At 44.1% G+C, this 17036-nt stretch overlaps 1 protein-coding gene across 3 annotated transcripts in view; it reads right to left on the reverse strand.

Annotated features, from left to right (window-relative positions):
- LOC149363514 (cation-dependent mannose-6-phosphate receptor-like) overlaps positions 1 to 17036 on the reverse strand; it is a 42249-nt gene that overhangs the window by 20957 nt on the left and 4256 nt on the right. Inside the window, exons 5-7 of one of the 3 annotated variants that reach the window (XM_089573515.1) lie at positions 16114 to 16240; positions 12928 to 13049; positions 8420 to 12048 (exon numbers count right to left, since the gene is read on the reverse strand). In XM_089573515.1, the coding sequence (XP_089429641.1) occupies positions 12021 to 12048; positions 12928 to 13049; positions 16114 to 16240 (277 nt within the window). In that variant the 3' untranslated portion in view covers positions 8420 to 12020. Of the gene's footprint in view, positions 1 to 8419; positions 13050 to 16113; positions 16241 to 17036 lie in introns of those variants that run through there. The other 2 variants (XM_089573514.1, XM_089573516.1) reach the window with 2 other exon arrangements.

Genomic DNA, 17036 nt, shown 5'->3' on the forward strand with positions numbered 1-17036 from the left:
TTTACAGACCTGTAGCCTCTCTTTTTTTGTCATGCTGGGCTTTCCACAAGCAAGCAACATGGGGACAACTTTTAAACAATGATAAAAGGGAGCCTACTGAAGCTGTCATTGTGAAACTTTATATCTGATTGTTTGATGCTGTTTTAAGCCAGCCTGCCAAATTTCATCACTCTAAGTCGAAAAATAGACAAGTTGCCTTTAATCCCCTCATCCCCCCTCACTTTAAAAGCATGCACTACATTCTAACTAGAGACGAAAGGTAAATTAGCCCTATAAAGGCCTCTCTGTATTTAATAGCAAGCTCTAGGTTGCAGGGCACAAAAATGGAATGGCAGTAATGGTGGTGACACATTGCGCGTTCATGCAGCTTGATAGGATCTTGTGCACCTTTGCTGTTAGTTTCATCAGAGCGAGAGGTACACAGAAAACGGTCATCACAGTCGCTAGCAACTCAAAGGCCATTTCAATGTCTTCATTGGCGGCACTCGGAAAAGCTTGTTCTCTCGGTTGAGTCGCCACAGTCTGCATTTCTTGCCTAGCTCAAGCACTTGGTATATAACTTAGCATGGATAGCTCCACCTGTTGCTAATGCTTGTACTGTGAAGAAAACCACAGTGATAAAAGCCAGTGGTACACAGAAGGAAAACGCCCAGGTGCCAACTTGCTGAACTTCATGCTTGCAGGTCATGCTAAAAGATGCACTCGTATGCTTGTGGTTACCGCCTGCCACAAACCTGTTGTAAACCAAATATTTAGGGGAATCCCCCAAGGTGGAGTAGATTTGTAATAAGGGAGTAATTACTCATTGACGTCCACCCGAGCGCAGCCATACGGCCACAAAGGAAAGCTATACAGCTTTCACAGAATCTTCGTAGTTAAAGAAAAATTCGTATTTTTCTTTAACTACGAAGATTCTGTGAAAGCTGTATAGCTTTCCTTTGTGGCCGTATGGCTGCGCTTGGGTGGACGTCAATGAGTAATTACTATTTTTCTTTAACTACGAAGATTCTGTGAAAGCTGTATAGCTTTCCTTTGTGGCCGTATGGCTGCGCTTGGGTGGACGTCAATGAGTAATTACTCCCTTATTACAAATCTACTCCACCTTGGGGGATTCCCCTAAATATTTGGTCAACACTGTTCCCACTTCGAGTTATAGATCAATTCGCTCTCGCCCTACCACAAGCTTGCCGTCCCGGTTAGCTCAATTGGTAGAGCGACTGCTCCGGTGTAGCGGTGGTCCCGGGTTCGAACCCCGGACCAGGACGAATTTTTCTTTAACTACGAAGATTCTGTGAAAGCTGTATAGCTTTCCTTTGTGGCCGTATGGCTGAGCTCGGGTGGACGTCAATGAGTAATTACTCCCTTATTACAAACCTGTTGTAAACTATTACTAAAGGATGATTTGTTGCATGGCTTCTACCCATGCTACTCCTGTGGGTGGAGTCGTTGATCATGGGGGGGTGTGGGGAGCCAACCACATGCCTATGTAGGCTTCATTTTTGGTCTGACATACGGTCTTTGTTTTCTTCTCAAAAGTTCAGAAAATTTTCAATGGTGTATCACTGCTGATATGTGTTACGGTGTCCGGTGTGTTGGTCATTTTGTTCTGCCTCCTTCACAAGGGGAAGTGCCAAGTGATGAAAGCAAGTTGTTCATCATGTTTCTGACCCATTCTCACTTTAAAACAAAGCAACTAAAACCAGTTTGACAAGCTAGATGTGATCTCTAATATGCAAAGCAAGGGTATTCTGGCCTAGAGCTGTGCACGGGCCGCCAATTTCAGCCCGCGCCCGGCCCGAGCCCTACACTACTGACGGAGGCCCGGCCCGACACTGAAGAAACCTAAGCCCGCCCGGGCCCGGCCCGAGTTAAGGCCCTGCCCGGGCCCGGCCCGACCTGCAAAACTGAAATTGAAGTGACGATGAAACAGAAAGGTATAATTTAAGGGGGGACACTGGTCTTGAAAAAAAAAAATTTATTAATGAAGTCACAGTTACGAAATCTTCAGGGCATATGTATTTTTGTGTGCTGATTCCGAATATATCATTTAATTTCTGTAAAGCAATTCCTTGAGCACTTATGCAATTTTTATGCTAGTATTTTGCGGAGAGTTTTGAAGAAAATTTGCTGCGGGAAACTCGCTGAAATGTATGCCATTGGGTTCTCTTGACACCAAGGAATGCAATAAGGGTGAAATTGTCTTCCTGCCTATCAAAGAACTTCGGTTATAGAGTTTTGAAGTTGTCGCTTCAGAAATGAGAATAAAAGTGTGTATTCCTGTGTGTGAAGTGGCAGCTTCAGTACCTTATTACTCAAGTTCGATGAGAGCCAGGATGATAATTTTACCCTTATTGTATTCCTTGGTGTCAAGAGAACCCAATGGCATACATTTCAGCCAGTTTCCTGCAGCAAATTTTCTTGAAAACTCTCCGCAAAATACTTGCATAAAAATTGCATAAGTGCTCATGGAATTGTTTTACATGAAATTAAATGACATATCTAGAATCAGCGCACAAAAATACATGTGCCCTGAAAATTTCATAACTATGACTAAATGAATAAAATTTTCTTTTCAAGACCAGTGTCCCCCCTTAAGGAAAATCAGTTTATTTCAATGTTTTTAAAATGCTCGGCTCTCATGGTCTAGATGAAAATTAGTGAGTATATGCAAACACGGCTCACGTAGAGAGTTATCACTCCAAGTTATTATGTAAAAACAACAAATCGTCCATTGATGACGGCTTGAGGCAAGTGCGGCGCTCCTGCATAATGAACCCGGCAGCGCTGAAATTTCTCTCGCTGCTTGAACTGGTAGCCGGAATGGCTAACACTTTCTTGGCAAGAAGAGAAAGCTTTGGGTACGTCGCTGCCTTGCTTCTCCAAAACTGTGGCAGCTCGACACACCTCACCTTCCTTTGTGCAGTGTCATTTGGGCTCGTGAGACCACTCATGTGGAGATTAGTTTCGAACCTTGCAACAGTAGGGCGGCTGGAGCCACGCAGGAGCAATCGCGAAGCCCGGCCGGCCCGTCCGAGACAAATATACTATGGCCCGAGCCCGGCCCGCGGGCCGGGTACGGGCTTTCGGGCCGGCCCGAGCCCGTGCACAGCTCTATTCTGGCCCAACACACGCTGCAAGGACTCCCAAGACAGCCACAAATTAGGCTTGGAAGTTGAAAAAGTAAAAGAAAACAGTTGAGGAAGACTTGCTCTATCTCTGGTCAGAAGGCAGAATGATGCCAGCTTTACAGTGGCCGGAAACGAAAACGACAGAATGGTATAATGGTGGTGCTCTTAGTCAGTGTGTTAATTAGTCAGTGTGTTAATTAGTTAATTAGTCAGTGTGTTAAATGTAAAAAAAAACACTTTATGATTAAAGTATGTCTGTGCATACTGGCCATGAGTTAAATGGAAGTTGCACCTTTCTTGGGAGCTCCGCATTATCTTAGTTGTCATTATCTTTTGAAAAATGTGATGCAGTATGGAGCACCTCGTGGCCTATGAGACACGTGATGGCCGCTCACGGCCTGATGATAGACCTCCTGCAGTGATTTCCGACATCCCATGCACCGCTAGTGCATCTGTACTGCTGTCTCTCAGAGTAGCAGAAGCTGAAAGCGTATTTTTGACAACCTTTCATGCATTACGACAGAAGGTAATGTGCGTCGACCAGTCACATTGGCAGTATACAGAATGAAACCACAAAATCAATAGACTGTTACTGAGACATTTGCATTTTTGCTCTGCCTCTCGCTACACTCAAAAGACATATCTGGTTGGGGCAGACAAGGTTTATTGTCACGATCGTCCATAGCGCGACAAAAATACACAGTCCCGAATGGGCTCTGTAAATTTCCACCCTGTCCATTGTCCGGTCGGCGAGTTGCCGTATTATTGAGGCAGAAGTGCATTGAAAAAGTTTGGTCTGCAGAAAAAAACTTCATAATTTGAGTCATCTATATTAACGGAATACGACTGTAGTTTTCTTTTTACCTAGGGTGAAAAAGTAATGATGGTTACGGTCCATGCCGCATGCATGTCTGTACATGTCTGCTCACATCCATGCTTGGAGATCCACGGACATTTGTATTTGTATTTATAAAAACAGGAGCAGTGGCATGGAGCTGGAAATGTCGGCTACTGAAAGTGGCTCTGGTAGAGAGTTAAATGGCGCTACTCCTGAATAGATGACGCTGTGCCATGACTGCTGCGTCGGCCGCGTCGGACGTGGAGCATCTTCGATGTCTGCTCGTTAGCGGCTTGGAAACAGCCAAGTAAGTGGCAGTCTGGGACAATGGTATCTAGATGTGCGAAAGTCGACTACAGTGTTTACTTATGAAGGTGCTATTGTCTTTGGTGAACTTTCTCTGAAAGCAGAATACTACGCACTAATTCGAGAATTGGGTACTGCGCTTCAAGCTGCTTAAGTATAGTACACCAGCGCCATTAACTCTATGCCAGTGCCCTTGTAGGCAGTCGACACTTCCGGCTTCACGCCACAGCTCCCTTTCTTCCATTACCCTACTTTCAGCTCACTAACCCTCACCACCGCATGTTGCCAGCTGAAGAATTGGGAGTTTTCATCTGTGGCATACGAAAGCAACGACGCCGCTTATTGAGGTCCCTTGTCCAACTGTCGGAAGAGGGCGCTCAGGCAGTAGCAGATTTCAGGTTTAGATTCCCTTGTTGGCCAGAACATGTTCACCTTTTAAATAGTGCAGGAATTTGACAGATAGAATCGTTACAATCATTGAACAGTACTGGATCCAGCCAAGATCTAATCCAGTGACCCATTGACTTTCCAACGTGTTGGCTTATGCCTATGGGAAACACAGCTATACTACTAAAGTTGCCAAAGCTTACGGCCAATGGCTTTTAGCACTTCTTATAGCCACCACAAGATAACATGTTGATTAATCAAAGGATGCGTTATGGTTTTCTGATAGGTGGCAGGAGTGGGTCCACTTTTTTAAAGTACTTATAACCTCGTTAATTTGGACTTCAAGATAGTGTAAGAAAAGTCTGAATTATAGAATAACACCTCAAAACTGGCAAAAACCGTTAGCGTGAAAGTGAAATTTATTCAATGCGACCCTGGACAATGGTCATCTCCTTTTAAGGTGAAGACTGCACGACAATGCCCCTATGTAGCAATTCCGTCAAACAGTTCAATTCGTGCACCCTACTGAGAGTGTCGAAAGCAGAGCTGCTCCATAATGCAAATGGTATACGCAGCTTCTTTCAGTTTGCGATGGAGAAGCGCTGCAGCTTCTTTGCATGAGGCGTCGCACTTGAGGAGGCTTCACCGCACAAATGGTGAACATCACTTGAAGGCAAGATGTCTTCAAAAAATGAACACACAAAAAAAAACGCACCACATCAACAATTTGGCAACCATTGGTCTAAACGATGTGCGACTCGGCTGGCTGGCTAATATGCACAGCCGATAGCCGCCGTCACTGTGGGCTGGCGACAAAGCTCCAAAAACGAAACTATGCAGCTACATGTTCGGCCAATCAAAGGGGTCATCTAGTCAACGCACCTACCGTTGTTCAGCAGGCCATACCGCTTCGGAAGCCTGTCCGAACAACCGACATCAGCTCTGGGGCGTCCGAATAAACAAAGTTCCAACGCTGTAGACTTGCGTGGACATTTGGTGGGACTTAGCGGCAGCCAAAACAATACGAATTAATAGGGTTCAAATTAACAAGGTTTTACTGTAATTTACTGTTTGCTGGCATACCAGATAGCAAACACGGACGCTGTCTTTCTAACGAAAAAAATTCAGGGGGAGCACTTAAGTCACCTATGTGCAGCGAGGCGAAAGCCTTTGTGCCATCCTGCTGAGCTCTCTGGAACACTTCTGATTCTTCATTATGTGCATTTATTTGGTGTTATGCTCATTATAACCATTTCGAGTTACGACATACTACACCTCCGTTATATCTGGCGTGTTCGTTATAACCGATTTCGAGTTGCGACATACTACACCTTGGCTGGCAACATATACAGCGCAAGAAGGCAAATCATTTGACATGCTTCGAATGTCCTACTCAGTTAGTTTGGCCATATTGGACGTTTGAATTTCAAGAAGTCACGGTTTGGGGAACCAAAGGTTGTTGGTGCGAATCCCTATGAAAAGCTACGCTTTGATTCAACTAGTTATCTTATGCTTCGTAACATGCTCAATCGTTTGATACCACTCCGAACAATCTATGCCAATTAGGTGGTCCATAGTCTATGTACCAATGGTACCACCCACTGTTCCCACTTGAACTCCTCACACACTGTAGTATACATATAGGGGAACGAAGATATACTACCATATGTGAGGTGCCGTGCTGATTAACCAAGTTTGATTGACAGCTCGCGTGACTTTGCATGACGTCGACTCGTGATGTCACACGTTTGATTGACAAGTTCGCATGGACCGACGGAAACGCTGGAGAGCCGTGAGCCATAAAGGCTTTCACCTTAAAGGTGCACTGAAAAGGAATCTGAACTCGTCTTTTTGCCGCGGGAACTCGATCTACACGTTCTGAGCATTCTTAGAAACTTCGATTTATTGCCCTGTGTGGCTGATTTTCCTAATTAAATCGAATTAACGTCCGGCTCCCGCCTCTTTTTTTTTTAATTCTCCCTCGTACGGTGGGTGGAGTCGACCAACGCGTGGAGTGCCTTGCAGCCAGCTCCGTGGAGGCTTTGCTTTCGCTTTATTTTGTTTTTTAGGTTTCCGTGAATAAATAGTTTCATTCGCAGATAATATAGCCGCAAAATAAGCCCGCAGAAATAAAAATACGCGCGGACAATTTGCTTCTACGGACTACTACGTATTACTCCGCCGATGGCAGAGCGGCAAGCCACCGCGGGACTGGCTGAAAGGCACTCCACGCGTTGGTCGACTCCGCCCACCGTACGAGGGAGAATTAAAAAAAAAAGGCGGGAGCCGGACGTTAATTCGATTTAATTAGGAAAATCAGCCACACAGGGCAATAAATCGAAGTTTCTAAGAATGCTCGGAACGTGCAGATTGAGTTCCCGCGGCAAAAAGACGAGTTCAGATTCCTCTTCAGTGCACCTTTAATAATGGATTGTTTACAACAGTGCTGTGTCATCTTCTTAAGGGTAAACAGCGCGAATGATTTAGAAAGAAAGCAGTCTTGCCTTTTTTCTGTCGTATCAGCTTCTGTGGTGTTACACCAATGTTAAATTCCAACAGACTCACCCGACTTTCCATCCTCCTTTATTACAGTCATAATGATGTCAAATGGAGCAACGAAAGCAACTTTCAACATATCCTTCTGGTCAGACAAGCAGCAGCACTGATGTAGAGTCATTATGCAACGCATTTACTACAGCAGTATAGCATGCACATAACAAATGGATACTGGATTTCAGGATGTAAATGAACATATTTTGTAACTAGTCCTCTGCAGTTTTTTTCCTAGATGCCTATTTTTAGGTCAAAACAAGCATTCACCGAGTACTCGTGCTCTTGGTGAAAAATCAAATCAGTTAGGAAGGCCCAGCAGAGCTAAAAAAGATCTAAAGCCAATGGGTTAAGTTCAGACATGTGTAAATAGTGGTTTTTTGGTTCAAAATGAATTTGAACCAAAAGTTAATATTTCAAATAATTTCAAAGTGAATATTTTGATACTTCTGGTACACAAAAAAGGTTGAACAGCACAATAGGCACTTTCAAAAACGTGCATTTTTTTAAAACGAGGGGCATTTAAATGAAAAGAAAAAGAAAAAAAAATGCATTGAAGCTTTGTCACACTCACTGAAGCTGTGTTAACTTCCTGCAAAAATGTCGATCCAAAAGAGGGCGAGCTGACCTACGTGCGGTGCCGAGATATCTGTGCGGTGTAAGAACTATATCTGGGGCCTTAATTGCCGCTCTTAAGATTGCGGCGTTGCGCTGCTGTTTCTTTTAAGCAGTGACTCCATGACACCTGCTAGACATACGCACCACCACGCACCCAGCGCCCAGCACCATTCTGTGTCAGTTTGGGGTAGCTACCCTTGAGACGAATACTTTGAGATTTCGAATACCAAACATTCGGATCGAATCGAATTGAATATTCGCACGTCTAGTAAGTTGGCCGGAAAGAAATGGAAACTCATAAGCTGCAACGAACGCTCCAGAAAGCGTCTACTGTGAAAGAGTTTTCTGGGCAAATGTTTTGTCTAAGACGGCTGTTCTGTCAGTTAAAAAAAACGTTTTTACTGCCTTTTCTATATGACAGTATTCTGTTTGTACCATGTGCATTGAGACAGTGGTCATAAAAGCACTCAATTTATCTGCAGTAACCTTCCGGTCTAGTGATAAACCCCGTGCATTATTTTTCTGTACTAGAACACCCTGCAAATGTGTTTTTTAGCGTGAAAATTTCCAGATTCCATCATCACACCGAAACTTGTGAGACGTGTGTCACATTTATTATCCATGAAACCAATCGTACATGCAACCAGGCAAGCAGTCTAATAACACTGCCAACGTATTTGAAAGCAAACAGACAAGACACATTAGGTTTTCATCTATAAATCTCTAAACATAAAGCCTCGCCACACAAGTAGTTGGAGACAGGAAAAATCCAAGTTGGCTATGGCAGGAAATGGACCAATTTACTGTTAAAGGCTGCTGGCACCCAAACAGTAGATGGGTGCTCCAAAAAGCTTACAGCAACAACAGCATCAGACAGGAAGCGCAGCAATGCTTTCTTTGCGGAAATTACGGACTGCACGCCACTTCACTCAAGCTGTGAACGTGACCACATTCGGCTAGCCTCTGTCAACACCTGTTGCTCAGATGAAACAGCCTTATCAACACAGTGCCAGACATGCAGTATAATATGCGATAAACATATTCACGAAAATAATATGCATTCAAACAACAGAACCTACAAAATCACAGAAATTTTCTGTATAACAACAAGACAAAAAGGAAAAAAAAAGAGAGAGAGAGAGAGAAACCATAGTTCATCATTCACTGACTAGTATAGAGGGTGCTCGATGTCAAGGCACCAAGATACGGAACTACCTTCAGGCTAAAGAACCAAAAGGACAGTGCTCTGAACACAACTGCTCGTAGGAAATGCTGGTTTTCAAGATGTGTAGGACACTTTGAGAGGCCATAGTTTATAATGTCACCCTTAGGCCCGTACTGGTTTGACATAAAGCTTAGCACAAAGCTTTTAGCAGGCATACCAGACAACTTAGGCCCGTACCGGTTTCACATAAAAGTTCCGCACAAGGTTTTCAGTAGGTCTACCAGGCAACAACGATGCAACAGGTGACAGTGCCCTCATACAAACTGCCCTAGTGCATGGCTTTGGTAGGCTTTGGTAAAAGGCATTCGATGTCGCTACGTGCCTACTTTTATGCAAGATGCACTTTCACAGAACCCAAACACAACTTAGAAAAGCATAAAAAAAAAAAGGCAGCAACCGCTGAAACTAAAAACTGTTCCAGGCCTCCGGAAGCTGCTGCATACAGCTGGTACTCCTCGTAATGCCCAGTTGCACTTTTGAGAAAATTAAAGCACAACCCTTTTGCACGTTTCCATGAGTCCACTATGACACATGACACAGACACCACAATGCTTGCAATGAACACTGCCACACAGTAGTTCCACTATGGCACCAATGGTCTTGTGTAGCAGAGAAAGTGAATGCTGTTTATGCAGTGCCCAAATACCAGGCTCTACTCAAATACAACTGAACCTCAAGATAACAAACCTTGCTTGACTGAGATGTGTGACGAATTTCTTTCCTTTACTCTCTTTTCTGAAGGCAATGCATTTTGTCTTAACGAGGCAAAGTAATTTTACATGGCAAGAAAAAAAAAAGGAGAATTTGACTGCAACAAGTTTCACCATTTACCTATGTATGAGCACCTGTATAGATTTGACAACCGAGTGTAGCCAAGTTTGTACTATGGGCTTCTGGAATTGATGCTGTTCAGCCTAATAGGAATGTAATGAACATTGGGATGTCCAAGTTCTGATAGACGGTTTTTGCAATGCTTTAAACGGCCTCCAAGACTAATGATGCAACTTGCCGGGACAATTTAATTTCACTGATTCTATACCGTATACCCGAATACTATTGGGCACTGCTGTAGTAGCTGTACAGAATGAACACTGACGAAGACCTTCATTATTGCAGAGCTTCCAGCTAAACTGTAAATTCCTGCTGACAAAATGCCTTTAAAAAGAAGACTACTGCGGCAACTCAGACAATGAATTTGGACATTTAACATGCAGAAGCTCCTGCCGAATAAAATGTGAGGTACTGATGGTTTTAGAATAGAAGTACAACTTTGTTATGTTGAGGTCCAATTGTACAAAACTTTTACCACATATACTGTAAAAGACTAAAAGCAGCCTGCATATCAGCTCCAAGCCCACAGCCACATTATTAATGCAATACACACACAATGAACAGAAACTGGCTCCACATGCATACATATGGCCTACACAGCACCAAGCAAAACCGCTACGCTCAAAGAAGATTATGAAACAACTTGCCGCGCTCATGTAGGTAGTTATGGTCAGGCTCAAAAAACGTGCTGCTCGAGCCTCGCAACGTGTGCTTCACATTTTTATTATTACGACTATAAAACTTGTTCAGAAATGGCATTGACGTGTGAAAGCTTCTTTGCCGTATATGGAAACTGAATCGGGACTTGCCTGTGTGTAAAGTGAACGTGAATCACGGCGCTGCAAATTGGTGGAGCATATAACTACCACAGGTGGTTAAGCTTCACAAAACAAACAGGGCGGTGGTTACTTGCACTGAAAATTGGTGGGGCACAAAACTAGCAAATATAGTTAGGCTTCACAATACAGTGTGTTGGTGGCTAATCGCAACTCTTTTCATAGTACTGAGAGTAGAAAAGTATCACCATAACCACCCACACGTAAAAAAAAAAAAAAAACTCTGGACACTTCATTCAGCATGTGCACAAGCCCACAGCACATATATAGCACGCACACTACAGAACAGAAAATGTCGCACATTTCGACATTCAGAGCATAACACGTGACCAACCCTCAGGACTACAACCACCTAGTACCCTAATTGCGCATCAACAAACTACATAAAGCTCTGTTCTTCATTACTACAGTCCCTGTGCTACACTTTTCAAGGCAGTGGAGATGGGTGCAAAAGAAGCAAGACCTGTGTGCAATAAAATAAGAGACTCCTTCAAAAGAAACAAGATGTGCACCCCTGCATGAGAAAAAAAAGGACAAAAAAGAGCCTTTTTCTGTCGCAAAAGCCTTCATGTTGTAAACTTTGCAAATTAATGTGAATGTCTACTAAAGTGCACTAGCGATGCCTCAACACCATTATCTATCATCACAGGAGTGCATAAGGGAACTTTTTTTTTTTTTTACAGTGGAGGTAAACCACCATAAGCACTTTTTCACAGCGATCACCCCCTAATCATGAACCCAATTTTCTAACAACTGGGACTACTGCTCATTTTATTCGCCAAATTAGAACCTCCCCACTTTTAAGCGCAAAGAGAGAAAAAAAAAAGGAAGGTCACAGGAATAGCTTTAATGAAAGCTGCTTTCCCTAGCCCTATGGAATGTGGAGCGCGCACATCTATAAACAGCTAGTACTCAACAGTACACATGCCACGGATTCTCTTGAAAAAGAAAGAAAAAAACCAACAATTTCCTTCCCTAGAGGCCATACTGCCTGCTAAGATAGCAATAAAGTTTTCGACACTGCTATTCCGTTTCACAATCTTCAACCCAAAGGGCAGGTTGTTCAGAAACAAACGACCAGTGCGCAATGTGTGAGCGAGCTTCTGTAACAGCACTGGTCACGTAGCTATCACATTTCCGACTGTTTAAAAAAAAAATAAAGCAAGAAAAAAGGAAACGGAGGAGGGAAGCGAAAAAGCAACATGCCTGCAAGACATGGCAAACTCCCATCCAATCAGAAACAATGTTTTCACACTTCAAGGAACTCACGGGCAGAGATCGTCGAGCGGCACCCGCTCCTGTCACACAGCCACGCCAGTGGGAGGGGCACTGAGGACAAATTGAAGTCAGCCAATATTGATTGATTGATTGGTCACCGCATTCCAATGGCAAACAGGCTACTTTAAAACACAGCTTTCATAAGCTGAAAACGGTCAAAAGAAGAAAAAAAATGAAATAGAGGCGATCAGTATCAGTGGACAGTGATCGGCAGACCACTATCCACTTCCAGCCAACAATTACGTACTTAATTTGATGCCTCTCGACGTTGCCAATGTTGCAAGTTTGACTCAACGGGCAGAACAAAACTGTTTAATTTTCAGTGCCAACATTCTCGGCAATAAATATGCCTTCTGCTAGCAAACAAGCGAACTGCAAGAAGAAGCCAAACCGAATTTGACTAAGACCAGAAATTGAACGGAATTGTCCTCAGAGTTCCTTTTAACTGAAGAGTGCACTACGAACCACCCCGCCCTCTTTCTGCTGATACCGAACAATGGCACTCAAGTGCAAGTGCTGCTGTTGATACGCGAAGCACAAAACAAGGATATATAGGAGGGCAGACCCCGCTCTCTGCAACAGTGCGGCGGAGTCACAGATGGCTCGGGAGCCGTTCGAGCGCTGGCGACACCTGGTGGCCGGAAATGCAACCACACCCCACACGGCCGTTCCACTTTCGCAGAAACTCGGTAACCCTCACCACCACCAGATGGCCACCAGTGCACACACACCCGGTCATCCCTCATGCTAACACTGACGAGGAGTTTCACCCCCCCCTGCAACTCTTGCTCTGCGGTAAAGAGTGAGCCAAACTGGCTGTGTGAGAAAAGGGCAAGAGACTGCGCATCCTCGTGTAACACGTTTCAGCGAAACTCGCTGGCAACGAAGACAACAAAAAAAAAGAGGAGAAAGTGAGTTTCACCAGCCTACATGGTCAGCAGCTGGTCGTCCCTGTCCTCGTCTGGACGCAGGGGCCTGTCGTCAATGTCTCTGTAGGAGCGGTGCTCATCGGAGGAGTCACACTGGCATCGGCAGATGTAGTTGCAGCCATCCTGATGAAAAACAGAACAGTGCAGGTTCGTTTATTCGATGCTGCCTGTGCCACAGGTGAACACTCACTGATACGCAGAGAAAAAGCACTGTACGCCTGCAGTCTTCGTCAAAAGTATGCCTGCCACTTTTGCGTGTGACCAGCGAAGTGGATGGGATTAACAATGTGATTCCTGTTTCGCTGGTGATAGGCAGGAGTCCTAATGAAAAGGACTCTCAACCCCGTCTTTATTATTAGGCCCTCGGCAAAGAACAAGCCTCTGCCCACGCCCCGGCAACATCATCAGCCACATGCGACGTACCCTGTGTACCTTCATAAACAACCTCACTATAGAAGTTCAGTTTTAGCGGGAAAGCACTAATGAACATGGTCCCAACCGAGAATCTTGTGTGAAGCCTCGGAGTAAATCGGGTAAGCTCAGTTTAGTTCAGAGGAGCGCGGTGCAAGCTGCAGCCAGTGGGAGGAAGCTCGATAAGTTAGGAGCGTTGTGCCACCTGCATACGAGGGGGTACCCAAAAGAAACCGGACTAAATTTTTTGCTCGGCAAAGCTTCTGTGGTACCGCGTTTTGCCACTAGGAGCGCATAGAACGAACATTCCAGAGTCAGTAAGCCGAGTGCCGTCGTTGAAGGAGGTCAGACTAGTTTAGGGAGAGTTTTAGAGTGACGACTGTTTTGTGTGAACGTCGTTTTTGCAATGGCTGATTTTCGTGAACAGCGTGCGCCAGTGAAATTACGATTTTTGCTCGGAAAAAGTTGAATGGAAACTCTTGAAATATTAAGAAAGACGTACAAGGACGATGCTATGGGGACAACTCAAGTGTTCCTGAATCGAATCCTGAATCAAAGCAACAATCATGCCAATGAAAAACTTCAAATTCACCTCGCCTCAAGAAAGCTCGTCAGGTGAAACCAAACCTCAAAACAATGCTGATTTGTTTTTTCGACGTGAGAGGAGTCGTCCATTGAGAATTTGTCCCGCAGGGTCAGACAGTTAGCCAGGCTTTCTACTTGGATGTTTTGAAAAGATTGGGAAACAGTGTGCAGTGGAAGCGGCCAGATTTGTGGCGGTCGGGTGATTGGTTTTTCCATCATGGCAATGCCCCTGCTCACACCGCCCTGTCTCTACGACAATTTTGGACCAAAAATGGCATGACCCCTATTCCTTAACCCTCATACTCTCCTGACCTTGCCCCGTGCTACTTTCTTTGTTTCCTAGAATGAAAAAATAGGTGAATGGAAAGCGTTTCGCTGATGTTGCTGAGGTGAAGAAAAAAACGACGGAGGCACTGTGAAGCCTCACAAAAGATGAATTTAAACAATGTTTTGAAAAATGGAATGAAAGATTCGACAAGCGTATCATTGCAAGTGGGAAATACTTTGAAGGAGATTGAAGGTCTGTGCTTAAAAAGTGAAGAAATAAGTTCAAACAAAAATAAGTCCGGTTTCTTTTGGGTACCCCCTCGTAGAGGGTGACCTTGAGGGTGACCTTGGCCATACCAAGCACAGCAATAGCCTATGCATAAATAAAATAAATTCTGACGCGACTGGGTTTCGAACCCGGGGCGGCGCGAACAGATCAGCTTCGCTGCCCACTGCACGAGAGGCCTATGCTATCACCGCAGTGATCACACCACGTGATAAACTGCAACACACTCCCGCCCTGGGCACTGCACATCGCCATCCTCATCAACCTCCATCTGCGACGCAAACAGTTCAGATCAGCTTAACCTTGATCACAACTTAACCTGAGTCTAATATCGCCACCAAACGTGCCGACGACCCAGCAAAGCAAAACCATGAGCCAACCAAATAAACAGATGCTTTCGCATGTCTACTCGGTTTAACTACATTAAACCCTGCCACTTTTTTTTTTTTTTCACAGGCACTGTGCTAGAGTAAATATATCAACAACAATACATTAGAATAGTGTTGCGCATATCATCAATCCCTTTGTGCACAAAATCCTATGATCCTCTCAGAGTAAAAAAAAATTTATATTCAACACACAGCCTTTGCAAAGTAATAATAATAACAAATTAATATTCAACACCTATCCAAGAGCAATGGTTTGAATAAAGATTAAAGTGGCGAGTCTCAGGAAGCAAATTTAAGTTGTTGGTACAAAATTACCACCATGCATAAGTAAAGTCAGTAAACAAAAACAATGACACATGTCTTAACAATCTTTCCCACACCAATCCAGTATTGTAGTGCATGCGATCAAGTGTGTGCAGTCAAGTTCACTTACAAATAATTAGGTGATGTGATTGCACACAAGGATAAAACTGCTAGAGTTACCTTTAGGTATACCAGAGCAAAATATCCGTACTGGGCATTTGCGTTCCTAAAAATGCACAGAAGTTACTTTCATTCTGAACGCTTTAAGAAAACACAGCGAGGCCAATAGATAACAGAGCTCATGCCGTAGAACAGAAAACGTATACACATAGACACGCTTACCAAACGTCACATGGTGCGTTAAAGAAAAACATTTCCGCACGTGTAGGTTTTTGCATCATTGTTGCCGTTCACTACAATGAAAAATCTGCCTGAAGTAAGTGCTACTTTTCAGGAGCATTCAGGAACTATAACTTCCAGCAAGCAATATCGTTAAATCTTACTGCCTTCCTCACCTTGCTACCATGAAATACAGATTTAATTTACAACATTCTGGCAAACAGCGTTTGACAGTGTGCCAGAGACACTGCACCACCAAAAACAACACCATTCTTTATTTAACACTATTTCGCATACAACTAAAGAAATGCTGAGAAGAAAGATAAGAACAAAATGCTGCTATAAGCAGGTCGAGGAGGTTCTTACCACCATTTTCCTCGGCAGTGATGAGAATTTAATATGCACATTAAATATGGTACATTTGCACGTTTTAACATAAACGCCATACATATAGCTGCATATATTACATAAATTCAAAAACCATATACAGGCTCACAGGTTCAGAACCACGTACACAGGCATAACCGAAGTTCTAAAAGAATTTAAAGGCCCTGCTGAAAGCGCCCATTTGGAAACGAAGCCCTGAGGGAAAGATAGCTTCACTCACAGCCTGGAGGTGGCCACAGTCCCTCCAGAAGCTGTAGTTTGGAATCTGCTCCAGGCCTTTCGCTCCCACCACAATGCGCTTGTACATGAAACCTAAGAGCAGGTAGCTGCCAGCCACCGTGAAGAAACTGCAACAGAAAAAAAGCAGGTGTAATTTCACCGATGAGCAGCCACTGTGGATTCATGCTGTGAAGCTATGAATGCAAGTCAGTCATTTGCCAAGACTGATTGGACAGATACACACAGTGCTCATACACTCGGTCACTCTGTCTCAGCTACAATAAGCACCTAGCCCTAACCTTGAGCACGAAGTGTGCTAATGTTATGACTAGGGCCCGGAACTTCAGGCATTTGCCTAAACAAGCCTACAAATGCCTAAACGGAGGGTTTTTGCGCTTGCTTGCCTTTCTGTCATTTTTTACGAAATGCTACCTATTTAACCGCACTTTTTGCCTATAAATGCCTAAATCCGGTATTTCGGTCCTCGGTGCCGTTTTTAAATTTTGATACATCTGCTAAGTATGGTGAAAGGCGCGCGCTGACGTGCACAAAAGCCGCGGGTTTCTGCAAACGTTTTTCTCATAGTGTAACTTGAGCAAAGCGTTTTTCTTGAAGTGTAGCAAGAGGCGAGTTTGGAATGAGACCTGACATACATAGTGCAAACTTTCAACATTGAGGGCGAGGATGGCAAAGTTGGAAATATCTGGACTCTCAATAGATGAATCACTGACGGCAGTCGCCGAAGTACCAGCAGCACTTCAGGGACTGGAAGGAAAGGGCGCTACTGCTTCTACAAAGATGCAACAATTGGTAGAAAAAAATAGAAGCCTATAAACAATCTCCCAAATCAGAGACTTTCTACACGGAGACGTACGGCCACCTTACCCAAGGCCTGAGCCACTATCAACTCTCATGTTTTAGGTT

Source organism: Amblyomma mixtum, chromosome 2 (assembly GCF_055824585.1).
Source record: "Amblyomma mixtum isolate Tamu chromosome 2, ASM5582458v1, whole genome shotgun sequence".
NCBI classification, from domain to species: Eukaryota; Metazoa; Arthropoda; class Arachnida; order Ixodida; family Ixodidae; genus Amblyomma; species Amblyomma mixtum.